This window comes from Epinephelus fuscoguttatus, linkage group LG17 (genome assembly GCF_011397635.1).
Source record: "Epinephelus fuscoguttatus linkage group LG17, E.fuscoguttatus.final_Chr_v1".
NCBI classification, from domain to species: domain Eukaryota; kingdom Metazoa; phylum Chordata; class Actinopteri; order Perciformes; family Serranidae; genus Epinephelus; species Epinephelus fuscoguttatus.
Window position 1 is genome coordinate 20927772 of NC_064768.1, and position 12257 is coordinate 20940028.

The 12257-nt window shown below is 40.2% G+C and overlaps 1 protein-coding gene across 1 annotated transcript; it reads right to left on the reverse strand.

The window, feature by feature from the left end:
• Positions 1–11461, reverse strand: LOC125904750 (zinc transporter ZIP4-like). The gene is made up of 12 exons (XM_049602362.1): positions 11169–11461; positions 8134–8496; positions 5886–6084; positions 5466–5632; positions 5062–5236; positions 4411–4583; positions 4012–4209; positions 3724–3828; positions 3057–3111; positions 2791–2943; positions 1160–1347; positions 1–1070 (listed from the first exon to the last, which is right to left on the reverse strand). The coding sequence occupies exons 1-12, from the start codon at positions 11367–11369 to the stop codon at positions 942–944; spliced, it is 2106 nt and encodes a 701-aa protein (XP_049458319.1). The 5' UTR covers positions 11370–11461; the 3' UTR covers positions 1–941.
• Positions 11462–12257: the final 796 nt, after the last annotated feature.

A 12257-nucleotide genomic window follows, 5' to 3' on the forward strand; every position in this document is an offset into this window, starting at 1 on the left:
GGTAAAAACGTGTGTTTTAAGAAGTTTTTTTAAAAATGACAATGGAAGTGGATTCTTTAATATTTAGCGGGAGGCGATTCCATAAGTAAGGTGCACGGTAGGAAAAGGCCCTGCAACCAATTGATTTTTTATTTACTGAGGGAATGACCACAAGGTGAGAGTTCAAAGTGCGCAGGGGACGAGGCGGAATATAGGGTGTGAGTAATTCGGATAGGTAGGATGGGGCCAGACCATGTAATGCCTTATAAGTTAAAAGAAGGATCTTAAAATCAGCTCTGGCCTGGACAGGCAACCAGTGCAGAGATGCTAAGACAGGAGTTATATGACTGTATTTACTGGTTCTGGTCAAAATTCTAGCGGCAGCGTTCTGCACAAGTTGAAGACTACGAGTAGCAGATGCAGGGAGGCCAGAGAAAAGAACATTACAATAATCTAATCTAGAAGACACAAGAGCATGGAGGACGATTTCAGCATTGCGATGAACCTTCTTTCAGGTTCTCGAAGTTGAACAAGAAAAGGCGAACAACACCAGCAGTGACAAGGGGTCAGAAGACCGTTGAGTGAGTATTTTTGTCAGCTAATGCTATGTTTTGGTTTTGAGGGGTGTCAGAAGTTCACGTGCAATGCATCACTGGACATATAGGCACTACCAGTACGGCTCTGCGAGAACTGCACAGCAGGAGAACTGTGCTTTCTTGGTCAATAAAGCACCCAATGAGAAATTAATTGTGTCAGTTAACTATATTTACCATCAACACTGATTGGACATCAACATAAAAGATGGTGAATTTTCTCATTAAGGCTTTTTACTCCAGGGGTCTTATCATGGCTATTTATGAGTAAGCCCATACACACCCAATCATGTCACTGAGAATGTCATTCAAAGATTTTACAATCTGCATAGGTTAAACCAATAGAAGTGAGTCTTTACTGTCCATATTTTAAAAGTTGATTCTCTCTTCATAAAGTGACAGCAACAACAGAATACCCCACCCACTCAGAAGGCCAATGTTCTGCAGCAAAAACATCTTCCAGGGACTCTTGTTGCTGATGTGGACCATAGTGGGGAGCTGGAAGGAGAAAGAGGAGAGATAGAGGTTCTTATTTGGATGCCAGCTACAGTTGTCTGGTAAATAGGCCCATGAACACAAATACTCACCATATCAGCCATACCCACATACAAGAAGAGCCCAGCAGTAATGGCAGCTATCCACTGTTTGGTGGCAAGGTCAGTGGCCACAGACAGAGCGATGTACAGACCGATAAACGAGGTCATGGCACTGCCAATATTTAAAAGCAACGCCTTGCGGACAGACATACCACTGTGGAGCAAAATGGCAAAATCACCTGGAGGGAAACAAGAGCAACAAGTTGATGTTATGAAATCTTTGGCGAAAAATGATCAAACCAGATACTGCCTTACTTTGCATGTGTGTATAACACAATGTCAGAATAAAAGTTGGCATTGTACTTTTCTGCAAACCACAGATAGGTTACGTTTGTACTTTTCATACGTAGCGGATACTGTATGTTGAAACTTAATGTTTCTGTGTATTGTATTAGAAGCTTTCTAACTGACTGTCCTCAGTAGTAGTAGTAGTAGTAGTAGTAGTAGTTTTCTACTCAAAAGACCTTGTTTTAAATACTGGGGCACCACAAGGCTGTGTGCTGTCACCACTGCTGTTTTCCATTTACACAAATGAAATAGCCATTACAGAAGTATTGGCAAGCTGTTCAAATATGCAGATGATGTGGCTCTTGTTAGCCTTCTCCTGAAAGACAATGCAGTGCATGAAGAGACTCACTTCAGCCAGGTCACTGTACTTCAGGACTGGTGTCTGGTAAGAAAACTAGAAATGAATGTGACTGAAACAAAGAACTTATAATATGAACAAAACCAAAAGGAACCAGTTACATCCTCCCTGTCACACTCAATAACCAGCCTGTAGAAAAAGTGGAACATTTTAATTAATTGGGCACAATCATTGATCAGACAGTATTCCTACTAAGCTGTTGACATGGGTAATGAAAATGAATATTCCTCTAATATTCCCGTTTACCTGCAGCTATGCATAGTCCAAATGTGCCCTTACATCTCGTTTATCACGTCATAATATGGAAAAGTTAATCGGAAAATGTTTAATTCAGAAAAAGGCCTAACATGGAACACCCAAACGGATTGTGCTGTTTACATATCTGGTATCAATCAGAATATTGCCATATTTGGAATAAAAGTGGAATATTAGTCTGTTCATGTTTGTACCTAGTAATAGTGTTTAGTCAGGAATCTGAGAGGCTTTTGCATTAGCCAACACATACTTGAAACAGCGTACAAAAGCCTGGTTGAAAACATTTTATCACTTAACAAACAACAACAAAACAACATAGCATGCCAACATGAGTGCAGTGAACAAAAACAAACACTCTGAGATTGTTTATATTGCAGGGAAGGTGACTGGCAAGTCACAGAAACAACCACAGCATATCTGTAAGTGCTGTACTCAGGAATGCCAAGCATTTAATTGCAGATACCTCACGTCCATTACACTCAGAGTTTGAGCTGCTTCTGTCGATCCATCAATCATCTTATTGCTGCTACCTGTGTATGTGCACTATTATATCTTGTATACTGCTTGGCAGCTGTCTCACCTACGTGTCACACCAAACATCATTTCAGAAATGTTGACATGATACGTATGAACCCTACAAATGTAACATAGCTGTAGTTTGCACTGATGTAAAATGCCAACATTTTAGTCTGGCAACTGGGCTGGTGTGTGTGTTCTTTACCCAGTTCATGTGGTAGTTCATGGCAGAGCACAGCCAGTGATGTGGCCAGACCAGACTTCCAAGACAGGGAGAAAGCTGCGCCTATCGCTAATCCATCTGCAAAATTGTGGATCCCATCACCAATGGTTATCATATAAGGCAGCAGGCGCTGTTCTGTAGAGGCAGACAAAGTAATAGTTAGTGGTGAAGTAGCCACAGTGCTTAGCACTATTATCACAATTTAATGATAGCATACTTGTTTTTGTATTGTAAATAACTTTACTCACGTCTGGTGCGGTCTTTTGACTCTGAAAGTGGTTTATCATCGTCTTCACAGTCTACCTGAAATATAAATTAAGTAACAAGTCCTGTTATTGTCATAAAATGTGTTTTAACACAGCTTTTCAGTTTCAAATTTTTACATAGTATTAGCTGAAGTAGCTGAGGGTTTCTCACACACACTAAAGCAGCTCACAGTCATTTTAACAGGAGATAGTATTTGCACCAGGAGACACTTTGTGTGCAGAGATTTCATGGATTCCAGGAGGCTGTAATGTTTCTCCATCATTTCTAAAACACAAGTTTTGGTACACAGGTCTAACACCTTTTATTTGTACTACAGACTGAATCACTGTAATGTCACTCTTACAAAAACAATCACTTCCACGTAGACGACTGACAATTGATTTGAATTGAATTTGAATACATGCAAAACACATGCACTTTCGCCTAAACCTCACATTTCAAATCACTATCTAAAAACTATATATTTTGATGTCTTTGCTGCTCTTCTTTTACTTCCAATTCATCAAATTTTTCTCTGCTTTTGGATTCTGTTTGCTGTGGAGGTATGCATAATTCTTCATGAATTCAACCTTACACAGGGTGAGTAACTGATATACAAATGATAATTTCCTGGGTGAGGTACTCCTTAAATATATGCCTGTTTCTCACCAGGTCTACTCTTAGTGCTGACTGTGACTTCGCTTTTTTTTCCCTCTCCTGTTGATACATCTCTAAAACCCTCCCATGGTCACAGTGGTGAGGCTCCGAGTCTTTCTAAGAAGAGAGAGAAGCACAATAATGAGGATTTGAGATATAAAAAGAACAGGGTGGTATATTAGGCAAGTATAAGATTGTGAACTTCACCTAGAAAGTTTAGAAATGGTGTGTAAGCTTTATGTGTGTCCAATTATATTCCTAACAGGTTTATCAGTATTAGCATGGTATTTTTTCTCTTACCCCAAGATGATGTTGATGATGGTGATGACTTTCTTTATATGCAATCAGAAAGAAGATCGTCTCCATCAGATAAAAGTAATAGATCCCCCCAATCATAACCAAAATCTTGTAAATGTAGTCTGGAGTTTCTTCCTGGTGATGGTCATGTGAGTGCGTCTGGTGGCCGGTGTCGTCTGAGTGCACATGTAAACCTAGAAACTGCACACAGGCCACAAGAAGAAGTCAAAATGAGTATATGCTGCATGAAAAGCAGCCATGATTGTTAATGTCACGACAAGACTAATACGTCTTGGTGTCCTAGTGATTATGAAGAATACCATACAGCCACAACATCCTCAAACTTAGGCAGACTTTCAGCTTTGAGGTGTGAAAAAAAAAACAACTTGTTAAATCACTCACCATGGGTATCAGGTGCAGTAAGGCATCTCCAGTCAGTGAACCTACTGCCAGGCTGATGCAAAACTGGATACACAACTGGAACACACTGGTGCAGGAGGTACACAGCAGCACCACAATACCAAACAGGGATGTCAGTGTTATCAAAGTATTGGCAATGGTTGCATAAATGTATCCTGTAAGGCAAAGAGAGAATAGAAGAGGGGGATAAAGGTCAGATATCAAGATGTCAAGCAGAGATAGACTTCATCTTTGGAAGTGTTCCCTGGACTTCTTATATGAGATATGAATGTAAAGTGATTCTTTATAAACATCTGGTCATTCTGCCCTGATGATAAGGTGGACAAAACCTTGACTTAAAGGCTTGTGAATCAGAAGTAGCTTTCAAGTAGAATTACTTCCTACTGGGGGCATATGTGGTTGTACCCTGCATCAAGCAATCTCTTGTACCCATTTTTCTTGGCTAGTGAGACCTTTGGTCTCCTGCCAGATGGCAACAGCTGATGGTGGGGTCATGTTAGACCTTGGTTACCTTTTTTGGTTATGGACTGGTTGTACAGCTTCTGGAGTTGCAATTGTTTATTCCCAATGATCATGCTGGCCTGGTTAACCACCTAGGTCTCTGCCTCAGTCTTTCAGAACACATACACTTACTCTCACTCTCGGTGAGCCCATCTGGTGTTGGTGGTTCTGTGATGTCTGCACATGCTCCGCTCAGGATCTGCTGGACGAGCGCAGGGCTGAGCCGGGCCAAGTTGGACCGACCTAGGCTAGAGCTGTTGTCTGCAAGACCGTGGATCAGGACCAGCTCTTCAGCTGAGAAACAGACCTGGAAGAAAGTAAAGTGAAACATTTAAACACAAATTGCTGTTATGTTAAGACTGGGGTGCAGTCGTGCAGTTTTCTGTGAAGTTTAATGAAAACAAAGAATTTGCTAATTTAACATGAAGTGAGATCCATCAGAAAACACCTGTAGCTATTTGTTACTTTGACACATCACCTTTTCATACACACCTGTCTGAATACTGGTGTAAAAACCCTTGCGTTAGTATATATACCTGATCCCAGGTGGTATTTTCTTCATGACCCTCATGATGTTCATGGCTGCTTCTCTTCCTCCATCTCAAACCACTATGATCGTGATCAGCGTGTTCATCTTCCTGGTGTTCGTGTCCATGTCCGTGGTCAGGTCCAAGGTTCAGACTCGTCATGAGAGTCTCCAAATCTACAGAACACAAATAAAACCTGCACTTGAGCAAAACTAGCCTGGTAAGACCATCATGGTAAACACAAAGGAATTCATTCATCAACTAAACATTTATATAGCCAACTGTTTAAAGTAATTTACCTCTGAAAGATATGCACAGCATGTACAGGTGGTTATGCCTAAATATGTAGGGTCTGGGTTTTCATATGATGAATCGCCCTGCAGCTCTATCTATGTGTCCATGTTTTTTTGTGTTTCTGAAGACATTTACCCTCAATGGTGAAGTTCTTTGACCCCAGATGGTCCAAGATGTAGTTCAGGAAGAAGCTCTCCTCAGGGAGGGATGGGCTGAAGCAGTGACCCTTCAAGGCGTGATACAGAACTCGGCCCAAAACTGCACCCACTTCCTGTCCCTGGTCTGGTAATGATGTGCTAACCTCTGCCATGATGTCGCTGGCTGATACACAGCTCTGAGTACCATGGCGATAAAGGAAAGGAGGGACAAAGAGAAGAAGTTGGGACATAATCAAAGAGAGTTTTACTCACTGGCTCAATTTAGAGCTTTAAAGGTTCTGTATGTAACTTTCAGAAAATCTTTGTCTTTAGTGACACGTCTCTCTGAGGCTGTTTAGTGAACTGCAGTCAGCATCCTCCATACCCATGTGCGAGCACCTGCATCAGTCACAACAGGGCTTTCTGCCAGAAAGGGATTTCTTAGTTAAGGTTCATGTGTAAGGGCTGCTGTTAAACTGCACCTACTTGGGGCAACAAAGAATTTGTCTTGGGTGTGTCAGTACAATAAACAAACTAGAAAAAAAAAAAGATATGTGTTGAATGATCAGTGCTCAGGGACTGAAATGTTTGCTGCTGTTGTTACTCACTCTTGATCTTTTTTTGCACTTCTGCACCTTTTTTTGGACACAGATGTCTTAAACAAATAGTGTATTTTTGCATTGATCGCAGCCTGTGGACCTTTTTGTGGCCTTCTAGCCCAGTAACATTGGTATGTGATATCTCCTCTGCCGTCCTTTCTGGTTTTGTTAAGGTTCACCACAATCTTTGAATTTTCCCAGAGAATTCATCCCGTGTCCTTTACTTAGAAGTCATTCCACAGGCTGCTATAGACAACCAAGATATTTGGGGAAGGTCTCAGTTTTTAAGTTACATTACAATCAGCTCAAGTGCTGGCAATAAAAACAGACTACTACATGTGAAAAGTTACATATAATACCTTCAAGTATTTTTCAAGCAAAAAAGCAGTCCCCAGTACCAGCTTCCCAGCTGGAAGGATCCTATGCTCTTTTTGTCTTTAGGTGATTCTGAATGGGATATCTTTTTTGTGATCAAATATTTTCTTTTTATTGGAAATCTTGGAAACATGGGCAGTCATAAATTACATTTTACAAAACTGGGAGTGAATGGGATATCTTAATGTTTTGGATTGTTGGATGGCCAAAAGAAGCATTTTTTTTTTTTTTTACGTTACCTTGAGCTACCACAAAGTGTCTCTGACGGTTTGTGCAGATTAGTTGTTGTAGCCCCAACTCAGTTTGCTTTTGTCTGAAAGGTTTGCCAGATAGCTAAATACATTGCACAATATTTTGGACACAATTTTATTTTGTAGAGTATTTATTATCAGGTTTGGGAAGGTGATTCAGTTATGTACAGAACCAGTCAAATGTTTGGAAACACTTTTTCCATTCAAGTAAATGGTAAAATGAGTCCAAACATTTGGACATTGCTTTCTTACAGATCTTTTTTTAAAAGTTATTTGGCAAACTTGTTGATCCTTATTCACAAAATACACAATTGAGCCAGTGTCTGCACTGTAGTAAAACACCTTTTTATAGCTTTGTCTACAGTAAGCAGAACAAAGACACTTAAACAGTTTACCAGAGCTAATTTGAATTTAAACTCAGTCTGCATTATATTTCTCACAATACAGCAGTACCAAACATTTAAAGAGGGCACGTTTTTTTTTTTCATGATGACGGCTTCTACGGTGATGTGGCCGTGCACAGGGCAAAGCCTAGTAGGTCTACTGCTGGCATCACCCTGTATGATAAGATATGTTGAGTGATAAACTGCTACAATCTTAGTAAAGCACACCCTGGAGGGAAAATACACTACATAAGTCATATGAATAATCTGTGTCAGAGAGCAAGGAAGATTGTCATCACTGGATTACTGGGGGCAATTATGGTGCCAATTTTATGTAAAGCATGAGGCATCGTTGCATAATCTATATCACTCATTGCCAACCTTTTTTTGCTGGTGACATAAACTAGAGCCAGCCAAACAATATCATCAGGCCACACCTTGTCATAGATCTATGATGAGCAATTTAGAGTTGGCTAATGTCTCCTTCTTAAGTAGCTTAACTTGAGTTCTGGCAAGGTGAAACTTCAGTCATGTGAATCATATTGTGAGGAGCTATAGATTGACCACAGATGAACTAAATACAGTACATCTTTAGGTTTGGTCTCCTAACAAATACCTTATTGTAGCATGATGTTTACCTCTTTGTCTGAGGGCTCATAGTGCTCCTGAAGCTCTTGAAGCAGCACTTTTAACTCATGAACATTTATGTGCTCATGGTCGTGCTCATGGTCGTGCTCATGGTTGTGGTCATGGTCATGGTCATGGTGCGGCCCCTGATGTGTGATTTTATGTACAAATTGTTCAGCCTCCTGTCCCCACCTCCCCTGCCTCACTGAGGTGCAGACCAGACCAGGAGATGAGACGTACAGGATGCATCCAGCAGCGAGAGCAGTGAACTGAGATGAACTTATAGTTATGTTTTTTCTGCCTTTTCCAGTTTCATCCTGTCCATGGGTGGAGTAGTTGCTGATCAGCTGGTGAACAGCGTCTGTTAGATCACACTGCATACATAGAAGAACACATACAGATCTCATATGACTTAATTGTTAAATTAAGCACACGGTTAGATGAACTTAGAAAAAAATGCACATTGCATTAACAGCAACCTGTGGCCTGTATCAGCTACTTGTATTGCCTTTCTACAATATAAATCAATATACAATATCTGCTGACAACTACTGATCTTGATTCAGAAACTGAGACAGAAGGAAAGATGATAATTGAGTAACAAAATAGAAACTGATAATGCCTGATGAGGTGTCCATTATCAGGAATTAGCCTAATGGACGAGCTTTTGCATCCACTGACGCAATTAATTCCTGACTGTGGAAACAAGGGCATTATAGCCTACTGTGGTCACTTGTCAAAGAAAAGAAAAACACCAGTCAGTTATATTTTCAAAAATTTTTTTTCGCAAGCCATAACTTAGTTTATCTGGTAACACCTACAGTTTTTACAATCCAGAACAGTCATTACCGCCCCATTAGGTTATTAGCCTATGCAAATCCACCACTCCAGTAAATAGGATAAGCCTTAGATATGACTTAACATTGAGAGATATTTTTATCATTCTCTATTTCAGCTCATTAAGTTTAAGTTTATTTACTTTATTAATCCCCCTGAGGGGAAATTCAATGTTTTCACTCTTGCTTGTCAATTACACACAGGTCTGAAAGACACACACACATGCACAAACAGGACCTATACATGCACAAAGTGGAGAGATCTCAGAGTGAGTGGGCTGCCCTTTGGTCAGGCGCCCCGAGCGGTTGGGGGGGGGGGGTTCGGTGCCTTGCTCAAGGGCACCTCGGCAGTGCCCAGGAGGTGAACTGGCACCAGCCCATCCCCAACGGATGGGGACTTGAACAGGCGACCCTCCGGTTCCCAAACCAAGTCCTATGGACTGAGCTACTGCCTGTTGGCCTGGTTTTGAGCAAGAGAGCTACATCAAAAACAAGGTTGCTGTCCAGTCATGTCATTGTCCTCAAATCATAATCAAGATTTTCACGCACAAAGATTGGCTATGTGCAGGCTGTTGTTGGCCTAAGAAGCGAGTTGAACAGTGAGTGGGATGTGAGATGGTCACTAATGTGATGCAAAGTATCAGTAAATTCAGAGAGCCAGTGTACTTCTTGCAGCTTGTGTGTTACAGTCGCCATCCAGTGGTGTTCAGAGGATGTGGCATTGAAAAAACTACATTCAGTGCAAATAGGACACATTAATAAAAATCAGTAAATTGTAAACAGAAAATTTAGCTTTTTTTTTTTTTTACTGACCTCTAGTTTTATCAAGTCATAGATATGTTTTTTCAGGCTTTCACATACTCTCTAAGATCTTTGCTCCACCCTCAATACAATACTGAGGAATGGAATTTGGTTTGTGGTGATCAGTTCATCTGGATCTCGGCCTTCACTTTGAACAGTTTTCATTCTAACTGAGCTGAGGATATTGTCTTTATGAAAACTTTTCCTGATGTATCTTGTATATGTTATTTTTTTTATTGCTTTGAGGAAGACAAATTACATTTTATTCAGTTGTATTTGAATGGAGGCAGAAGAGGACTAATGGCTCAGAACATCACATAAAACCCAAACTATCTGCCTGCATGGACAAATAGCAGTAGTAGAGGTAAGTGAAAAAACACATTATCGTGATTAGGGTGACCTGTTCCTTTAAACAGACAAAAAAGGAGCTGTTAAGAGCCAGGGTCAAACTAGGACTCCTTGGCATCTGTCATAGCATTATAGACTTCACCTGTGATTTATTATTTTATTGCACCTCTTGAACGTTTTAATCACCTTCTGTATCACCTCTACCAATTCACATTATGAGTCATTGTCACTGCACTTTAAAGGCTTCATTTGATGCCAGTTCTCTTCAGCAAAATCAGCCTAAGCGTGTTCTTATTTAATCTCTTGTCTTTTGTCCCTCATGTTCCCCAGCAGCCATCTGAGTTGTTGAACAGCAGATATTTATCAGCCATGCACTGTCCATTCATGCAGATTGCAGCTAACACGCAGGAAGTTGAGGGACTTCACTTTCATTTACTCTGACAAAGTGAACTAGTCTAACAGACTTTGGTAATCATTTTGGAAAATTGCAAAATGGGAAGAGAGATAATAGGTAGGCCTAGGTCATAGACTTGGCAATCTTATGAAGTCCATTTTATCAAATATTTGCCCTGATAAACTGACTGAAAGCTCGACTTTATCATTAAATAGCCTAGTAAAGCAAATTTTATTGGCAATGTTCAGAAAATCACTGACAAGTCAAGTCCACATACAGTACAATAGCCAGACTGAATTCACTGTCAAACTTAATCATATTAATAATACTACTGATAAAAAATAATAGTAATCCCACTCACTGTTAAATTCGACATATACAATACACTAAATATTTCAGTAAAAAAAATCCTCCACTGAGCAACTTGTTTTATATTCGCAGCCTAATCCAGGTGTTTATTTATTTAATTAATTTATGTATTTCCTTTAACAAGAGTTTGTTTAAAGTAAAGAAAAAGCTTTAAGAATTTTATCAAGAAATCCGCCTCAACAGTGTGACCGTGGATCAGCAGCTACAGGTGATAAGTTCTGGACCTCGACCTCTCTACGCAGCACCCGCAATCACCCACCTGTCTCTGTAACCGACTGCACAGCCTAATAAAACTTACCTTTTCACACGACACTTCGCCGCATTGCACACGTTTCTCCAGTGTATTAAAGACAGAGCCGAGAGACTCCGTGGTCAGATACTGCTGTCCAGGAGCCACGATGCTGAGCACAGCCCTGTACGCGTCCTCCACACCGGGAGACACCGCAACGGAACCGAACAAACCCAAACTGGCAAGAATCAGCAGCCCGGAGAAAAACATCTTCAAACTTTACTTTAAAAACTTTTTGTGTAAAAATGGATCAATTAAAAAGGAAAAAAGGAACACAACTGGCAGATAGCGGCTTATACAGTGCTAAGGTATTTCACAGTGACACTGAGCTGTACAGAGCTCAGCTCACACCTTTTATCTGTTTTAAAACCACTGCACCTTCACTGGACCTGGATTGTGATTGGCTGAGAGGTGGCTTGCGCTGACGATTAAACTCTTTGTCACTTGTACAGAGAAAGCCTCTTCAACACGCCTTCATGTAGACGATCAAATTTGTTTTTTTCCGTGTTGGCTGGGGCCAAAAACAGAAGAAAAGAATAGAAAAACAAAATACACTAAAAATTGAATGTTAATTTGTCAGTGTTAATTGATACAAAGGTCTTTGTATTGGTGAAAATATCAAAAGCTAGCCATATAATTAGCTTCTGCACACATTTATCAAAAAGGGACATGGGGCTCATACCATATGGATTAAAAACCTCTCATTTACTAATCTCCACTGTAGTTTGGGTGCATTTAGATGCACATAAGTATCCTGATTGTATGTGGAACATACAATCAGGATCCTGATTGTATGTGGAACATACAATCAGGATCCTGATTGTATGTTCCACATAAACACCATATTCTGGTTTCAGAAACATAGATAAGCTAGTATCCCACTTTTAAGAAACCTTATGCTTGATGGAGCAGGCTATGCCATAAAATTAGGAGAAAAAAAAAGTATAGAATGCCTTCGAAAAAAGTCATGGCAAGTTATGCCATGAAAATGTCACAAAAAAGTCCACAAAAAGGTCACAGTTAGGCATAAAAATGTCATACTAAGGAATTCAATCAATAGGTCATAGTATCCCATAATTTTTTTTATGTAGGCTATGT

What these genes read in the sequence shown, in the direction of transcription:
- LOC125904750 (XM_049602362.1), bottom strand. Translation starts at nt 11,369, where the DNA reads ATGTTTTTCTCCGGGCTGCTGATTCTTGCCAGTTTGGGTTTGTTCGGT. An exon ending in CAGCACTAAGAGTAGACCTG is followed by an intron (nt 3,112 to 3,723) that starts GTGAGAAACAGG and finishes TTTATATTTCAG; the next exon opens with GTAGACTGTGAAGACGATGA. An exon ending in GTCAAAAGACCGCACCAGAC is followed by an intron (nt 2,944 to 3,056) that starts GTGAGTAAAGTT and finishes CTGCCTCTACAG; the next exon opens with AACAGCGCCTGCTGCCTTAT.